Source organism: Kwoniella europaea, chromosome 1 (assembly GCF_036810445.1).
Source record: "Kwoniella europaea PYCC6329 chromosome 1, complete sequence".
Lineage (NCBI taxonomy): Eukaryota > Fungi > Basidiomycota > Tremellomycetes > Tremellales > Cryptococcaceae > Kwoniella > Kwoniella europaea.
Window position 1 is genome coordinate 7,733,014 of NC_089487.1, and position 17,589 is coordinate 7,750,602.

A 17,589-nucleotide genomic window follows, 5' to 3' on the forward strand; every position below is an offset into this window, starting at 1 on the left:
ACTATCAGCATTATGTATCTTTAGCTTTTACTGTTCGCGTTATGTTTTGGTTGTTAACCGGGAACAAAACTCGAAAACATTAAATCACTCGCATGATATACTCGTAGCGATTCATACTATTTTCCTCTTCTTCCCCCTTGCAACTCACATCATATCATATCCTTCAGTATCACGACGCACTAAACTACCAAGACAAATAACAAGAATAGTCAAGCAAAATGGCCAACTCAACTTTGAGAGGTGCGAAATCTATCCACGGTGGTAATCCACAGGTAGGTGATTTGCTCCTTCTTTCCTTCCTTCCTCTTGCCTCGAGTCTATCCTGGCACATCACTTCTTACAGGTTGGGTTGGCTACTGACTGACTCGATGTACATATACAGTACCTCATAGAAAAAGTAATTCGAGCTAGGATATACGATTCCCTCTACTGGAAAGAACAGTGTTTCGCTTTAACCGGTGGGTTCTCTCTATCCTTCTATCCTATCCGAGTCATGGGTGATGAAAGCTAATATCGATCTTATTTTGTAATGGTGATCAGCCGAATCGATAATAGATAAAGCAATAGCATTGAAATCCATAGGAGGAGTCACAGATCGTAATACCCCTACACCATTCATCTCACTCACCTTGAAATTGTTGCAACTTCAACCTGAGAAAGAAATACTGATAGAATATCTACTGGCAGAGGAGTTCAAGTGAGCCACTAGCTTCATCGCCTTGCCTTGGCCTGATGGTTGATGCTCTCATCATGACCTTGATGCCCGAGTCTATGCTTGCGCGTATGATACTGATATGTCATGCTATAGATATCTACGAGCACTAGCTGCATTCTACATACGTCTAACATTCCGTTCGATGGACATTTACGAAATACTAGAACCGTTAATGAAAGATTATAGGAAATTGAGAGTAGCTCATTCAGGTGGATACTCATTGACGTACTTCGACGAATTCATAGATGATCTCCTGACGAAGGAGAGAGTATGTGATATCATCTTACCTCGTCTGACACAGCGGAGTGTATTGGAAGAGACGGAGGGGTTGGAACCTAGGAAAAGTTTATTGGTGAGTTACTACCCCCATTGTCACTACTGTTTCAATCAGGAGATTATTGATTCGGTATCGCTGCAGGAGGAAGAAGAGGAAGAGAAGGAGGCCCGTTCAGACGTATCATCGCAGCGATATATCTCTCGTTCACCCTCGCCTGACTTACGCCGTGCAAGATCAAGATCACGATCAGGATCAATTTCTTCAAATGGATCAGATAGGAATAGGTATATATCCAGATCACCTTCTCGATCCAGATCAAGATCAAGTTCGATCGATAGTGGTGAAGAGGGTGATACGAGGGATAGGTACATCAGTAGGAGTCCGTCAGTATCACCTGATAGAATGTTGGTGGATCAGGAAGAAGATGATGAGAGATTAGAAGGGGATGTGTAGGAAGTTCTATAATAGCGATTATTGTAATATTCAGACTGATGCGTGATTTTACATGTATGCATTTGACATCTGTCATTACCTGTACATATATCGTGACCATCTATAAAATGACTTATTTGACAATCACTATTCGCTATATCAATCAATCATGCAGTATCGTACTCGCCATAACGCATCTCTCCCTTTTAGATATCCCATAATCATCGCCTAGCCAAACCCCATCCTCTCCTATCCCCCAAGTTATTCCCACTAGCTCCCATCCTACTCTCCAATTCCTCGACCTTATGCTCCAATCTTCCAGCATTCGAATCTATACTATTCAACGCTCTCAAGTGCGCACCCAAGATCGCAGATAACTGGTTAATCGGATCATCAGGTAATTGACTCGTGGAATCCACGACAGTCGCAGAAGGAGTTCCATTAACGTCCAGACCGAATGAATTTGAAGTTCCAGAAGATGATGTCGATAACTTGTTGACTTCTTCGATCATCTGTCCGAGGTTCCGAGAGAGATCGTCGAGCTGCTTGTTCAAATCTTCCGCTAGACTATACCTAGACAAGGAAATCACTCATTAGCTTATAAGTTGTAGTGTTGACCATACGCTGGTGTACGATCGATAACTTACGACTTCTCCCTCTCCCTATCAGCAGGCAGCTTAGCAGCCAAAGGTCTCGTACTATCATTACTCAATTTACTAATCTCCTTTTCGTATACACTCATTATACTCTCGAGTTGTTTCTGCTGAGCTTCAATATAATCCAGAGCTTGATCCACGGCAGATTGATTTTGCTGAGCTTCAAGCACTTGTCGGTGTAGTGCAGTGATCTATCAAGTGAGATAACACGGTGAATCAGCTTAATCTCGCCCATTACGGAGGACAGAATGAAGAAAGCTGATTTACCTGATTGCCGTTCCTCACCAATACTTTATCCCATTCCCTGACTTCTCCAGCTTGTTTCTCGAACTCTTTGAGCTGCGCATCCAGATCCTTATTCCATCCATCAACAATATCCTCCAGGGTCTTTCCTCTCAAAAGGTTGGGTGCAGGTTCGCTCGAAGTAGCGGGAGCAGATGTAGCAGTAGTTCCAGCGGCAGCAGGGGTGGAAGTGGAGGCGGCGGGTGTACCAGCAGGTTTAGCACCGAACAAACTGCCTGAAGCAGGAGCAGCAGCGGCGGGAGCAGTTTCAGCAGGTTTCGGCGCACCTCCAAATAGACTCGAACCGGTCGTAGCGGCTGGAGCAGGAGCAGCTGTGCTTGACTCAGCAGGTTTGGCTCCTCCAAGATTACCAAAGCTGAAACCACCCGATTTAGGTGGCTCGGCAGGTTTCTCGGTCGATGTAGTTGGTGCAGTTGCAGGGGCAGGTGCAGGCGTGGTGGATGAAGTACCGCCGAAACTGAAACCTCCAGTTTTAGGAGATTCCTTAGCTGCCTCTTTGCCTTTATCTGCTGTGGACGTGGTCGTTCCGCCAAGATTGCCAAAAGAGAAACCGCCAGTCTTGGGCGCTTCAGGAGCTGCTGGAGTGATTGAAGAGGGAGCAGCTGCTGGGGCAGGAGAATCGGTTTTCGCTCCTCCTAAGTTACCAAAAGAAAATCCTCCTGTAGCTGGTTTAGGCGCTTCAGCAGGTTTAGCAGCTCCGCCTAAACCACCAAACAGGCTTCCGGACACGGGTGCAGCAGCAGGAGCAGGAGCAGGTGAATCGGTCTTAGGTGGTTCAGCAGGCTTCGCACCGAATAAACTACCTCCAGCACCGCCACCGAACAAGCTTCCACCAGCTGGAGCAGCAGGTTTGTTTGCGTCTGATGGGGTGGTTGAGGTTGAAGGTGCAGGTGCAGGTGCAGAGCCGAAGAGAGAGGTTGTTGGAGCGTTAGCAGGTTTTGAGCCGAAGGAGAAACCTCCTGCTGGTGGAGCAGCGGCGGGGGTGGTACTTTCAGCTGGCTTCGCGCCGAATAAACCTCCCGAAGCTGGTGTACCGGGGATAGTAGAGTCCGCAGGTTTAGCACCAAAGAGACCACCAGTCGGAGCCGCAGGAGCATTTGTGGGTGTTGTCGATCCGCTTGTTGCACCACCGCCGAACAGACTTCCACCTGGAGCAGCGGGTTTGGAACCGAATAATCCTCCTGAAGTACTCGATGCAGGTGGCGCAGCAGCGGGGGTAGTCGATCCGAACCCACCAAAAGCAGGTTTAGCAGCTGGCGTGGTCGATCCTGAGGTATTGTTTGCGCTGCTACCGAATCCGCTGAATAGGCTTCCTCCAGCAGCGGGAGCAGGAGCGGCTGCAGGGGTAGAAGTCGATGTTTGGGTGTTGGTGGTTCCGCCGAAAGAGAATGATGGTGTTGAAGTTCCAGGTGTACCTGTTCCTCCTAATGGCTTAGAACCAAACAATGATCCACCAGAGGCTGGAGCAGGAGCAGCAGCCGATCCTCCACCGAATAAACTTCCTCCTGCTGGTGCAGCTGGGGTTGTCGATCCTCCGCCAAATAAGCTCCCTCCCGATGCGGGTTGAGTGGTTGATGCGGAATTACCGAATGAGAATGCGCCTGAGGAAGGTTGAGCGGCAGGAGTAGAAGATGAACCACCACCACCGAAGAGGGAAGTGGAAGGTTGAGAGGAAGAAGCGGGCTGTTGGCCGAATAGTGATCCGCCGGCAGGAGGGTTGGCTCCAGCAGCTAAGGGAGAAGATCCAAAATCAGCTAAAGCTCCAGAGCATTGGAAGACGATCAGCTGGAGGTGTCCTCACGTTTAGCACCAAAGCTGAATGCACCCGATGATCCACCGCCTATGCAACAATCGATTAGCTTTTGACTGGTGCAGTTGACAGGACGGTTCTAACTCACTGTTATTGTTGTTCTGTCCGAATCCTGCAAAACCAGCTGAATCTGGCGAGTCAGCTTGAGTTTCCCATGGATCATTTTATCATCACTCACACATTTTGGCTGGTGATCTGAGGTCTGGATTTATGCTGGTGGGATGCAGTCAAGGTGAACGATGTTGATGTTTTCGAGCAGGAAAGTGGAAGAGTCCATCAACCTCAACTTTGACTTCGACACGGTATGTGATGTTAGGCACATGAGATAATTGTTGACACGCCTAACCTCTCCGATTGTATTCCTTCGACTCTCTTCGTTGTGCTCTTTTCGGTTGTCAAAAACGTTATCATCCATCCATGCATCTCACTTTCTATACCTATCCTGACTGCAATCTATAATCGTCCATCATGTCAGGTATAGCCGTGAGTCCTAACTCTTACACAGTCGGCTGATTTACCTTCCCTTTTCAAGTGACAGCTAAGCTGATGGTGGATTGCTGTTTATAGCCCGTTAACCCAAAACCTTTCTTACAAGATTTGACAGGTAAAACAGTCTATGTGAGGTTGAAGTGGGGTTTGGAATATAGAGGGTATTTGGTATCAACAGATGGATACATGAATCTGCAGGTGAGTACTGGTTTTCGCTCTCCTTATCACGTCGCACGTCGCTAGTTTTTCGCTCTTGAAGAAATGCATTTTACATGTTTCGCTAATTGTACCCATCTGAGCAGCTCGCGAATACCGAGGAAATCGAGAATGGCAAGTCGAATGGAGCTTTAGGAGAGGTATTCATCAGGTGTAACAACGTACTGTATATAAGGTAAGTCAGATGAATTACTACGCTCGTCAATGTCTCGTAGGAGCTGATGAATCTGTTCTTGACCTTTCTTTTCCATCTAATTGCATATCATCGTTCTACTTGCTATTTACCATACTCACTTCACGGCTCGACTCTTTATATAGGGAAGCGAAAGATAAAGTACGAGATGATTAATTAGAACATCCGGAGGGCAGGGATAGATGAACGTGTGGATCATCATATATCGAGGTGTCCAATCAGGAGGGAATGATCATGTTAGACCAGGTCATGATATTCGTCTTATTGCGATGAGACGTTCAAAACGAAAGCATCTATATGCACCAAATACCCATGTGCGATCAATAAGCCTCGTGCCGATTGATATCTTGCTCACATCTATCATACACTGTGGAGCCAGAGAGAAGGAGGATATCAAAGTGAAGGACTTGGTTATTCACTGACGACTTCACGCCGTAAAAGAATTCATGTCCCTCTCAGTCAGGTTGACTCTGTCGAAAGGCAGAATAGATTTCACCTTCGCACGTGTCGGAAGGTGCACTTTTGCTGTTACACATTGTCATCGCCAGTGATCACGCCGGTTCAGCATATCAAGGAAGTGGATTTAATCAATTGATCGCATGCTCAGAAAACGTTTAGATTATATGCACTATGGTTCAAACTATGTACAATTCTACATTCCCACCAAACCGCTAGCACCGATGAGACTCGCCTAAAATAACCTGCTGCTCCCTTGGAGATGCTTCGCTCACTAATGTAGTGGGTCAAGCTTATTTAGCTTCAATATGCGCTCCGGCAAGCATATCGGCGAGGCTACATCGGTTTGAGAATATCAGCTCATTCGCACTTTCGCATAAGACCAGCTAATATGATAGTACAATCATTACTCACTCGTCAGTCTGCTTATCAGTGACAGGAGGTAATTTCGCAGTTCCATCAACTTCTTCTTTAGCTAACTCCTCTTTGTCCTCTTCATCCTCGGACTCTACTTCTTCTTCGGATCCTTCTTCCTCTTCACCTGATTCAGGTTCCTCCATATCATCGACTAAACACGCATCCAAAGTGCAACGTACAAAGTGAACAATTAGCGTCCAGCCAAACATGAATTATATCAGTCACACGATATGAGATATAAAATACTACTCACGTTCATCCAAAGCATCTTCATTACCCCGAACTTCCAAAGCCTTCTTCAGCTCTTCCACACAATCATCATCTTCCGCAAACCTATTCCCATTCAATTCCAATTCCTTCAACCCTTTCAGATGTTGGGTTATGGCCACAGACAAGATTTCAATTGAAGTTTTATCCAATTCGTTGTATTGTAATTTCAACACTTCCAATTCCGTATTCGAACCATCTCTTAAACTACTCATCAGAGCTATTCCGCCTGATTTACCTAACAAACAATCAGACAAATTCAAAACTTTGAGTTTTTTCCATGTTGGTAGATGTTTCACAATAGCTCGTGTACCAATTTTAGTCGAAGTGTTATCTTGTAAATCCAAAACCTCCAATCCTTCACAATGACTTAAACCCTCAGAAAGGTTCTTGATACCTTCCATTCTAATTCCATTCTGAGGCATCTTGACTTCCTTCAACCCACGGTGTTTGGCAAACGCCTCTTTCCAATCTTTTGATGAACCATTTTCTAATCTATTTCGTCCGCATACTAATACCCTCAAATTAGATTCTTTACCTTCCTTTTCGCACTTCTCTCCATTTGCTATAAGAGCTTTGGCAATGATTGATCCTCCGATTGGACCCAAACCGTTATTGTTCAATTTGAATATACTGAAATGAGTGTTGTTTTCCAGAAAGGGGACCATGGCATCTGCGCATCGACCACCGAAAGCGTTATCGGACAAGTCTAATTCGACCAACGAGGTGGATGAGGATAGGGCATCACAGAGGGCAGAAAGGGCTTGGGGGATCTCGGAGATCAGTCGACCGGTGAAGATGTCGGCGAGGTCTACCACCTATGTGGAATGAAGACTTGGGCATTAACTTTCTAAATTTGTACAACTGACAACGGATAAAAGGATAAAATCCAATTTAAATTATGCGATGGAGGATAAATCATAGGTCTTCGTGTCCCAGGACTGGAATAGAATGCGGTACAATGGTGACCATAACACTCACCTTCAAGTTCTTCTTCCCCTTGAGCACCTCAGCAATAGCCTGACAAGCCTCTACACCCAAGGAATTCGCACCGAAATGAACTTCTTCTACATCCTCCATCTGTTCCAACTCTGAGAGGTAAGGTTGGAGATCAGCAGCCGTATTGGCTTTGAGGCCTTTACCTAAGATGGAGAATGACTTGGACATGTTGGGAGAATGAGGCGGGTGGGATCACGCTCAGGCAGTTACAAGAAGTACTGGAATAAAAGTTGATAAGAGATGAAGTGATCTGCATGATTTTGCCAAATTTCTTTTGGATTGTTCAACATAAAACGCGCTTTGATACCATGGATTGGTGCCTAGTTTATTTGGCGGGGGAGTGGCAACGATCAAACGTCCTTTTGTTGAGTGTTATACATGGCATGAAATGCATAGAAGACGAGACTCAAGCTATTGTACAATTACAAGTGATGATCATATATATGTATATGTACATATCATCTTCAATCCCGAATACCGTATTCAATCTTACGATCGGGATCAAAACTCTCTATCATCCTCGATGAGCATACTGGTTCTACCACAGCGAAACAAACTCCATCAGCTTATCTAAGATTTCTAACAAAACAAGTAGCCGACTCACCCATGGAACATCTCCCGCGGTATATCTTTTAGCAGGTCTGACGTACGGCGCGACCTTGTCTGCTTGAGCTTTCGCCTTGTCTCGATCTATAATCATAATGACCATCACAGATTCAGTCTCGTCTGAGAGTTGCCGGGTGATAAATCAACGAATGAATACGTACCAAGTGGGAATACGATTCCGATCTCGTAATTCTTGATATTCAACGTAGGAGGGTCCTTCTTGAATTCGACATTACCCTAAATGGCCCCAAACTCTTACTCAGCTTTTCATTCACCAACTGGGAGGCAAGCATTGAACAGCTGTTCATCATCAAGAAGAACCGTAGAACATACCCAAGCTGAAGGAGAGAAGTTATGACTTCCTACATATATCCAACCTCCAACCTCATCTTTCAATTCATCCACTTTCCTTTTGGTTAATTTAGTTGGAGTTGCTGACTTATCAAGACCCAATTTGTTCTCTTCAGGTTCGAACGTAGCGATGAGCATCTACATAAACCAACCCAAAAGCATGAAACAGGTCAATCAACGATTAATGAACTGTTTTACCAGATGGGAATTTCAATCAGCTCACCTTAGTATGCATCAAGACCCCTCCTCTCTTACTCCTACTATCCCTGAACAAACCCCTCGTGACGTTATTAAAAGCCTTTCCGCAAAACATAGTTCCTCCCCCTTCTTTACCAAGTTGTGTCGCTTCCACATTAGCCAAAGTAGGGAACAAGATTCTGATCTCAGGCCATGCGTTAGGTTTGGATCTATTCGATATCTGTTGAGCGGTTTTACCAGAGATGAAAGAGTGGAATTTCGAGAACCATTCTAGGCTGTATGTTCCTAAGGAAGATCCCTAAAAAAAAGAACAGCTCGGTCAATCAGCTATTGAGAATCATTGAACAGAAATTTCAAGACTAGCGAAAAAGCTCACTTGAAATTCCACATCCAACTGTTCACCCGACTTAGGTGCCCACCTTTCCTCATTCAAGACTTTACCCAATCTACTTATCCCAAATTTATTGATCTGTTCGTAGCCGGTATAAGTCCCTGGTATGCTAAGGACCAGCCTGACTTTCACTTTACTCCAATCGTACTTCGCCAGATCACCAAAATTTTCCTCCGGTGTAAAAGGGATCTGTGAGCCATTAGGATGGGCACGTATCAAACTTCGCAAAGCAGTATGTATACGTGTGTGAGTGAAGAGATGAGCGAATTGTAGAGGGAAATCGTGGGTTCTGAGGTCGCTTCGGAGTGGACTTCGTTTCGGTAAAGGTAAGAAATCTTGGACGAATATTGTCTATCATTGTTTTGGTATGATGAGCTAGTTCATTTCACGTATTGGATAGCACGAGGAGGGCAGGCTCACGTTCTCGATCACTTCCCAGTCGTAATCTACCATGTTCGCTGTTGAGATTACTACTCTCAACCTACCCGTCTTATAAAAGATCTGGCAAAGTGTATCATCGACTCTTTAGTATATATGCTATCGTTGAGATTTAGCAGATACGATGGCTCACCCAAAAGTACTTCATATGCGCACTCCTGTTCAATCAACAATTCATCAAATAATTGATTTCACCCGCTCACTCATCTTTATTCCATCTGGTTAAGGTATCACTCACCCAAAGCCCGTCGTCATCTTTGGATAAACCCACATTTCACCGTTAGGATGCAATTGGATTTTACCGTTGTAGTCCGGTTTATCCTTCGGGTGAGGACGTACTACAATAGTGGGAACTTGTTCGGGTGGAGGTAAGATGTTCTTGCCCATTACCCATTGATCGTCAATCACGAAGGATGACATGATAATTAGAGATATTTGAGAGTGCTACTCTCCAGGGATCAGCTACTCTTTATCTCTGCCGAAGAAGAATATCAGCTCACTTACATTACCAACTATTTGTGCAGGGGAGAATGTCCTTTCCGTAGTAGGATTACCAATCTTCAAAGCTACATGCCTCAATTCACCATTCGGATAATATTCTCCCGCAGCATCGCTGGGGAAAGGGCCGGAAGACTGAAGAGGATGAATTGAAGAGCTTTGACTAGCTCGAGGTGTCGATGGACCGGCACTAGATACCGAAGAGGTAATTGATGACATGCCTGCTATTCTCGACGGACCTGCGGTAGATGTATGGGCAGGGGTGGGAGTGGGTGTAGCAGTGGTTGGAGTCGAAGTACCTGACAAAGCAGCTTGACGTGCTGCTTGTCTTTCTCGTCTTTCTCTTTCTAACTGAGCTCGATCAATCACCTGACCACCTATCTTGAGTACTGGCGCCTTGGCGGTTTCTATAGAAGGGGCAGCAACGAGTGTGGAAGTAGTTGATGTAGAAGTTGGTGTGGATTCGATAGTCGAGGTTTGGGATTGTTGGGTTGAGTCATTTGAAGGACCAGGTTCGGATTCTGCAAGTGAAGCTGCCATGGCTCTACTGACAATATTAGCTCGAGTATAACAAGCCTGGAAAGATACACGACAGCCGTTGAGTACTCTCAGACGTTTGGATGAGATTGTCCTTCTAATGAACATGTTCATCGTCTGGATATGCTTTGGAATTGGTTTTCGCTTAGTGACAAAAGGAGGATGAACGGTGACAATAACAGAGAGCCAGAGCATATACTCGAAGTTCATAGCGGCTCAGATTGAGTAGCATTCAATGGGATTATATAGGATGAAGAGGAGATAAGACAAATATGTGTCATGGGAAATGAACACGTACTCTGCAAGCATACGCCTCTCCTCTTCCGGCGTCTCTTCCCTCTTTCTCCTCTTTGGTGCTCTCGCATCTTCTTCTGACATCGCTATAGCTCTTTTCAGTTCCTCATCTTCGTCGTCATCATCTACCACAACGGAGGGTTGACGAGAATTCGTTCGGGAGAAATGCTCTTGAGCGGAAAGTGCCAATACGCTAAGTATTTCTCAGCTGAGCTCCAGCTAGAAAGGATGAACACTGAGAGTTAAGACTCACCGAGCTAGCTCATTGTCCTCTTCTTCTACTCTATTGCTACTGCTCCCCCCTAAAGCAGCAGGAGGTCTGGTTCGCCAAGTCGCCCAAGCAGCTCTATAGCGCCAGATGGATCAAAACATATTAGCTAATTGTCCTCAGAATATATTAGTGCAGCTCACCTTCGTAATTCCTGGAAATCCACTTCGGCAGCATCATACTCCGCTGTAGTCCCGTCAAAGTATGTGTCGAACTCTCTATTCTCCCCTCGTCTGGGTACGCCAGGTCGAAGAGATGGGTTATTGGTGCTCGTCCTAGAAATGATGAAATCACAAATGAGCTGAATCGACAGGATTATCCTTCAGACAGCTCACTCTCCCAAGATGGAAGCTACTTCATCTTCGTCCATTGTGAAGGTAGACCTGTCGCCGAATCTGCCAGATGTGTCGAATGATATATTCTGATAGACAAGACAAGAGGTGAATCCAACATTCTTCATCCACTCAAACGGACTGAATCTATCTGATCGAACAATGAAATGTGGAGGCCCAGAATTGCAGTGAGTTACGTAATGTAACCAGTTGACGCGATCTGGGTAGATGAACATGAGGATGAGTGGACTAAGATTAATCGTACTGAAATGCTTCCCCATCCGACGCGTTTGATCATCAACTGAAACTCAACATTACTTCCCTCCTTCTTCCTTGTCACTCACTCGTCTCCTCCGTCAACATCTCCGATATCTCACTACCCCCTATCCAGGTGGAGCTGTAGCTTCTCAAGATGGTGAGCGGCCAAATTCACGACCAACAACAGTAGGTAGCTGACCGTGTATATCTGACAGTACATCAAAACCATAACGATTCAGGGTATGTTCCTTCCTTGCTTCTTTCTTCATCCGTCATAGGCGAACTTACCAGTCCACTTGTAGGCTTCAAGTCCTATCGAGATCAAGTGGCTGTCGATCCATTCTCGTGAGCTGATTTCCGCCCCGACCATTGACAAGGCATACATAGCTGATTTCCACAACTTGCAGACCAGCACACAATGTAGTAGTAGGACGAAATGGAAGTGGAAAGTCAAACTTCTTCTCAGGTAGGTCCCTTCTGCTGATTTTGCATGATTTTCGCACATTCATGGATAAGCAGATAGGCTAACCCTTCCTGTAGCCATTCGATTCGTTCTTTCCGATCAATATACCAAGATGAACAGGGAGGAAAGACAACGTCTACTGCATGAAGGAACATCTACCACTACTACCCTCTCAGCTTATGTTGAGATTGTGTTTGATAGTCAGTTGATTTTCCTCTGTTCCTACGAGAGAAATGGCCTCAACTGACTTTCCGATTCTATAGACTCTGATGGACGTTTCCCCACTGGTCGATCAGAATTAGTACTTCGACGAACGATCGGTCTGAAGAAGGATGAATATTCCTTGGACCGAAAGAGTGCAAGTAGGTCTGAAGTGGACCAATTACTGGAAGCTGCAGGTTTCTCAAAGTCGAATCCCTACTATATCGTACCTCAAGGTAGAGTAAGTTCTCCTTCCTTCCTATACTTTTCAATCAATCTTGGCTTATTCCATTTGTGTGCCTTCGGTAGATCACTCATCTAACCAATATGACGGATAAAGAGCGATTGAGGCTATTGAAGGATGTAGCGGGAACCGAAGTGTACGAGCAGAAGAGAGCAGAATCGACGAGATTGATGGAAGAGACAGATACGAAAAGAGATAAGATCGCGGAGATTTTGGTGACGATCGAAGATAGGTTGAATGAGTTGGATGAGGAAAAGCAAGATCTGAAAGATTATCAGGAGAAAGATAGGGAGAGAAGATGTTTGGAATATGCTTTGCATCAGAGAGATTTGGAGGATGTTACGGTTGCCCTTGATAAGGTGAGCTGCCCTTGTCTTGGCGATGATCTTAGCTGACTTGGCTTGAATAGGTCGAAGAGGAAAGAAGAGAAGATATCCATAATTCCAATACTAAGAGGAAAGAATTCAACGAGAAGGAGGAACAAGTCCAAGTAAGCTACCCAATTGTAACTCCTCCTTAGGTGAATCTGTGCTTGTAGCTGACAAATGGACTCTTGCAGAAATACGAAGAATCCCTCACAACTGCTAAACATGCCTTATCTACCACTCAACTTGCTCTCAGGCAGTACGAAGCGGAAATGGCCGATCTCGTTCGGGCTCGAACGGAGATCGAGTGTGTCATTGCTGATTTCACTACAGCTGGAGAAGCGGGAGAGCAAAGAAGAGCTGAAGTCGCAGAAGAATTGCGATCTTTGGAAGAAAGAATCGAAGAAGCGAGCGAAAGATTGGATGGACTCATTGCAGATGCTGAGAGAAGGATAGCCGAGGAAAGACAAGCGAGGGAAACGTAAGTCATCGTCTTCGTACCTACTTTACTTACTCGCACGAAGCTGATGAATGGTGTAGTCTTGAAACTACCCAATCTAAACTAGCAGTTCTTTTCGCCAAACAAGGTCGAGCTCAACAATTCAACACTAAAGCAGCTAGAGACCGATATTTGCAAGGTGAAATTCAGTCGCTCAGAGATTATGAGACCGACCAGCAAAGACGAGTAGATTCCTTGAGAACCGATGTGGAAAACGCGAAAGATCAACTCACAGAGGTCATGGCTCGATCTCGAGAACGAACAAGACAAGAAGATGAAAGAAGAGACAATCTGAGGAGAATGGCTGAAGAAGTCACCACGCTGAGAGGTAATTTGGACGGCATGCAGGAAAGACGAAAGTATGTATACACTTCATGCTAATTTTGCAGATGACCAAGCTGATACGCTGTTGGTAGGGAGTTATGGCGAGAAGACGGCAAGCTTGGTCAAACTGTATCTAACGCTAAGAGTGAGATGGATTCGGCTGAAAGGTCCATTTTGGGGATGATGGATAAGGTTAGTGCGATGCATCGAATGACCGCATGAAGCTGATGTCGTTGAAATAGGACACAAGCAACGGGCTTCGAGCTGTCCGAACGATTGCCAAGCGATTGAATCTTGATGGTGTTTATGGACCTTTGTATGAACTTTTTGAGGTTTCAGATAAATACAAGACGGCGGTTGAAGTAACAGCGGGAAACAGGTAAGATTCGGTATCGCTATCAGGAACCATTACATCGATTGCTGACTGTTCGTCTCACAGTTTGTTCCATGTCGTCGTCGATAACGACGATACCGTAACCAAACTGCTTGAAGTGATGAATCGCGAGAAAAGTGGACGAGTCACCTTCATGCCGCTCAACCGATTGAAAAGCCAACAGGTGATCTATCCCAAGGCGAACGACGCTTTACCGATGATCCAGAAAATTCAATTCGATAGACAGTATATCATGGCATTTGAGCAGGTGCGTCCAACGAGCTGGCACGATATGCAGATATCAGCTGACTCTTGCAGAAAAAACAGGTATTCGGTCGAACTATCATCTGCGAGGATCTCCAAACAGCTGCTCAATACACCCGAAGTCACAATCTCAACGCGGTGACTATCGAAGGTGATCGAGTCGATCGAAAAGGTGCTTTGACCGGTGGTTATCACGATGTCAGAAGATCACGTCTAGATGCAGTCAAAGCAGCCAAGAAATGGCGAACTACCTACGAAACTGATTCCGAACGACATCGAGAAGTGAAAGAAGGTATTGCCAAGCTTGAGCAGGACATCTCACGTGCAATGGGTCAAATCCAGGTGTTAGAAGCTAAACGAAAACAAAGTGTCGACGGTAGGAATGTCCTGGCTACTCAGCGAGATTTGACGGCTCGTGATGAGGAGGGTGCGAAGGAAAGAGTAAACAAATTGGAACAGGCTTTGGAAGATGCCGAGGGAGAATTGAGAGACGCGAGATCCAAAAGAGCATCGTATGAGGAAGAGTTGAAGGCACCCATGAGACAGAGATTGACAGATGAGGAAGTGGCGCAATTAGAGGAATTGACACAGGATGCTGAGGAGCAGAAGAAAGCTTTATTGGAAGCTACTCAGGCTAGGACTAAGGTGAGCTGAATCGTCACAGGGCACCAATCGAAGTAGCTTATCGTTTCTGGATAGGTCACCGGTGAACGAAATAGACTCGAGATCGAGTTGACCGAGAGCTTACGAAGGAGACGAGAGGAACTCAGAGCGAGACTGGACCAGATGGAAGGTGATGCTGGGAGTGGTGTGCTGCAGGCCGGTGAAGTGGAATTGAGAAATACGGAATTGAGGAATCTCATAAGATCAATCGAAGATTTAAGTGAACAAGTGACAGGTGGGTCAGCTCTGTTTCCGGGCCGCGGTCAGTCTTTGAGCTAACTTTTCGCCACTGTGGTATGGTACAGAGAGCGAGAATCGAATCGAAGAACTTACTTCCGAGATCGCAAAATTGACAGAGAACCTCGATAGAGTTCAGTCGGAGCAACTTGAAAATACTCGAGCTATCATGAGGGTCCAGAAGAACGCGGAGAGATACTTGACCAAGAGACAGACCTTGATTAACAGAAGGGAGGAATGTAATAACAAGATCAGAGATCTGGGTGTATTGCCAGAAGAGGCATTCACTAAGTACATGGATCAAAGTCCTAACAAGGTGAATGAGTCCATCCCCATCAATCAGTATGCGAGAGCTCAGCTGACTCCTGCGACTTCATCCTGGAACAGATCGTCAAACGATTACACAAAGTTACCGAAGGGTTGAAGAAATACGCCCACGTGAACAAGAAGGCATTTGAGCAATATAACAATTTCACCAAACAGCGAGACGAACTCTTAGCTCGTAGGGAAGAATTGGACGAATCTGCCGAAAAGATCGAGGAGCTCATTGTTACCCTTGATCAACGTAAAGATGAAGCGATCGAGCGGACCTTCAAGCAGGTTTCAAGGTATTTCGAAGAAGTGTTTGAGAAGTTGGTTCCCGCTGGTAGAGGGGAATTGGTCATGCAGAAGAGGATTGAAGGGTATATCGTAAGTTGGAGTTCACCTGTCAACGTCTCGGGTCATTAGCTTATCGATGTGTACTATACATGTGTAGGATGAGGAATCAGAGGAGTCCGGACCTGTAGGCCGAGAGAAGTCTGAGATTGATAATTATACTGGTGTATCTATCAGAGTGAGTTGAATCATCGAAATGCGTCATGGTCACAACTCACCAAATGTAATCATGTTCGATCAATTATTTAGGTCTCGTTCAACTCCAAAGCAGATGAAGGACAACGTATCCAGCAACTATCAGGTGGACAGAAATCGCTCGTCGCCCTCGCTTTGGTATTTTCCATCCAGAAATGTGATCCTGCGCCGTTCTATCTTTTCGATGAGATTGATGCGAATCTAGATGCTCAATATAGGACTGCTGTAGCTAGTGAGTTGGGTTGCTACCATCGACTGGGTCTACAGCTAACGATTAACGATATCAGGTATGATACATGATTTATCCTCCAAAGCTCAGTTCATCACGACCACCTTCAAATCTGAGATGTTGGCTCAAGCGGATAAGTTTTACGGTGTGATATTCGATTCGCAGAAAGTCAGTAATATAGTGGTGATTGATAAGACGAGTGCGAGTGATTTCGTAGAGACTTCGGCTCAAGTTGGGCAAATATAGATGAGAAACATATCATCTTTCGAATCGGTTTGGCATGTTTATTATATTATACATTTCTGGGTATACCTTTTTCCTATAGGGTTGTATGTATATGCAAGGTATAAATTAAGTTCTCTCTGCAATTGTCACAATCGCCTCTATCGTCTACGCAAAGTTATGTACAAAGTCACAAAGTCACAACATCCTCTTAATCAACTCCTCACAGACACCTAGGCCATATCCCCTCACCTACCAAACCCTTGATCCCCGCAGACACCAATACCTCTCTCAACCATATTCTAGTCTGTTCGATCTCTACTGAAGCAATCCTAATCACACCTGCATTATACTTCTGATCAGTCTCGCTATAAGACCATATGAGTTCTTGTGGGGATTTCAACTGATATTGTCTAGTGGTGTTCGATTTGGATTTAAGGTATGCTGTAAGCTTTTCGAATTTTGGTCCTATAAAGAGTATAGTCGAATATACATGATATGGTGCGAGACTTTGCGCTATCCGAAGTTCTGAGTTTCCTGTTGTGGTCATTGAATGTTGGTTATCTAATACCATCCTTTCTCTCATGAGCAATTCATTGCCCATATAAACCTCGTTTGTCGAATCGTAATAATCCATTGACCAAATCTCGGTTTCTCTCTGTTGATCTTGCAAACCTCTACCGGAATTTACCCAATCTAAAATCAGGGCTGATCCGGTACAATCGGATGGCAAGACGAATCGTTGATGTTGAGTATATTTCGATTTGGAAAAAGGACTTATCGAATCTGGCAACAACAACAACAAGCCCTCGGGTTGGATGGTGATATGTAAACGTTGTTTTGTCATTTCCCCTTGTGTCGTTTTAATGGTATTTGACGATTTAGGTCTTATACCTGGACGTCTCTTGTAGACTTTCGTACTTCCCTGCGTCAACATCACCAACCCACATCCCTTTCCTACTTCACCCCGTAGAGATTAGATCACCTGATACTAATCCACCTCCATAGGCTAGTGTGTATAGTATACCTAGACTGGAAGGTTGAGAAGGCAGTGCGGAGGGAGTGAGAAGTTTGAGGGGGTATGCAGCGGATAGTGTGGAGAATCGAGGTTTGGTAGATGAAGTGACATTCTGAGTGGATGAGGAGGTAGATGGTAAAGAGATGGCAAACGATCCTGATCCGGATGATATCTTGCCGGTTTTATTGGGTCGATGTGGGGTCACTGCTGCGGAATCATGTTGGTTGGACATCT

General features: G+C 45.1%; 8 protein-coding genes across 8 annotated transcripts; 3 read left to right on the top strand and 5 right to left on the bottom strand.

Annotated features, from left to right (window-relative positions):
• Window positions 1-218: 218 nt before the first annotated feature.
• Window positions 219-1,445, top strand: V865_002934 (uncharacterized protein; the record flags this gene model as incomplete). The annotated part of the gene is made up of 5 exons (XM_066226733.1): window positions 219-272; window positions 383-458; window positions 541-697; window positions 809-1,067; window positions 1,134-1,445. 5 exons carry the CDS (start codon window positions 219-221, stop codon window positions 1,443-1,445), a joined length of 858 nt encoding a protein of 285 aa, XP_066082830.1.
• Window positions 1,446-1,645: 200 nt separating this feature from the next.
• Window positions 1,646-4,375, bottom strand: V865_002935 (uncharacterized protein; the record flags this gene model as incomplete). The annotated part of the gene is made up of 6 exons (XM_066226734.1): window positions 1,646-1,997; window positions 2,072-2,271; window positions 2,348-4,113; window positions 4,185-4,223; window positions 4,282-4,317; window positions 4,372-4,375. 6 exons carry the CDS (start codon window positions 4,373-4,375, stop codon window positions 1,646-1,648), a joined length of 2,397 nt encoding a protein of 798 aa, XP_066082831.1.
• A 286-nt stretch (window positions 4,376-4,661) lies between these two features.
• Window positions 4,662-5,247, top strand: V865_002936 (uncharacterized protein; the record flags this gene model as incomplete). Its single annotated transcript, XM_066226735.1, has 4 exons — window positions 4,662-4,676; window positions 4,761-4,880; window positions 4,985-5,073; window positions 5,217-5,247. 4 exons carry the CDS (start codon window positions 4,662-4,664, stop codon window positions 5,245-5,247), a joined length of 255 nt encoding a protein of 84 aa, XP_066082832.1.
• A 593-nt stretch (window positions 5,248-5,840) lies between these two features.
• V865_002937 (uncharacterized protein) lies at window positions 5,841-7,398 on the bottom strand (the record flags this gene model as incomplete). The annotated part of the gene is made up of 4 exons (XM_066226736.1): window positions 5,841-5,883; window positions 5,962-6,115; window positions 6,218-7,049; window positions 7,213-7,398. The coding sequence occupies 4 exons, from the start codon at window positions 7,396-7,398 to the stop codon at window positions 5,841-5,843; spliced, it is 1,215 nt and encodes a 404-aa protein (XP_066082833.1).
• Window positions 7,399-7,744: 346 nt separating this feature from the next.
• On the bottom strand, window positions 7,745-11,181 carry V865_002938 (uncharacterized protein; the record flags this gene model as incomplete). Its single annotated transcript, XM_066226737.1, has 14 exons — window positions 7,745-7,768; window positions 7,835-7,920; window positions 7,998-8,073; window positions 8,170-8,325; window positions 8,411-8,683; window positions 8,762-9,127; window positions 9,197-9,277; window positions 9,348-9,372; window positions 9,453-9,658; window positions 9,719-10,256; window positions 10,548-10,736; window positions 10,797-10,889; window positions 10,955-11,086; window positions 11,147-11,181. 14 exons carry the CDS (start codon window positions 11,179-11,181, stop codon window positions 7,745-7,747), a joined length of 2,280 nt encoding a protein of 759 aa, XP_066082834.1.
• Window positions 11,182-11,555: 374 nt separating this feature from the next.
• Window positions 11,556-16,361, top strand: V865_002939 (uncharacterized protein; the record flags this gene model as incomplete). The annotated part of the gene is made up of 20 exons (XM_066226738.1): window positions 11,556-11,558; window positions 11,617-11,641; window positions 11,704-11,746; window positions 11,809-11,867; window positions 11,942-12,064; window positions 12,128-12,306; window positions 12,375-12,668; window positions 12,719-12,799; window positions 12,869-13,155; window positions 13,215-13,532; window positions 13,590-13,689; window positions 13,740-13,876; window positions 13,937-14,138; window positions 14,198-14,779; window positions 14,834-15,032; window positions 15,103-15,350; window positions 15,422-15,724; window positions 15,792-15,869; window positions 15,941-16,118; window positions 16,174-16,361. 20 exons carry the CDS (start codon window positions 11,556-11,558, stop codon window positions 16,359-16,361), a joined length of 3,627 nt encoding a protein of 1,208 aa, XP_066082835.1.
• A 199-nt stretch (window positions 16,362-16,560) lies between these two features.
• On the bottom strand, window positions 16,561-17,184 carry V865_002940 (uncharacterized protein; the record flags this gene model as incomplete). The annotated part of the gene is made up of 1 exon (XM_066226739.1): window positions 16,561-17,184. The coding sequence occupies one exon, from the start codon at window positions 17,182-17,184 to the stop codon at window positions 16,561-16,563; it is 624 nt and encodes a 207-aa protein (XP_066082836.1).
• A 115-nt stretch (window positions 17,185-17,299) lies between these two features.
• Window positions 17,300-17,587, bottom strand: V865_002941 (uncharacterized protein; the record flags this gene model as incomplete). Its single annotated transcript, XM_066226740.1, has 1 exon — window positions 17,300-17,587. The coding sequence occupies one exon, from the start codon at window positions 17,585-17,587 to the stop codon at window positions 17,300-17,302; it is 288 nt and encodes a 95-aa protein (XP_066082837.1).
• Between the last annotated feature and the right edge of the window lie 2 nt (window positions 17,588-17,589).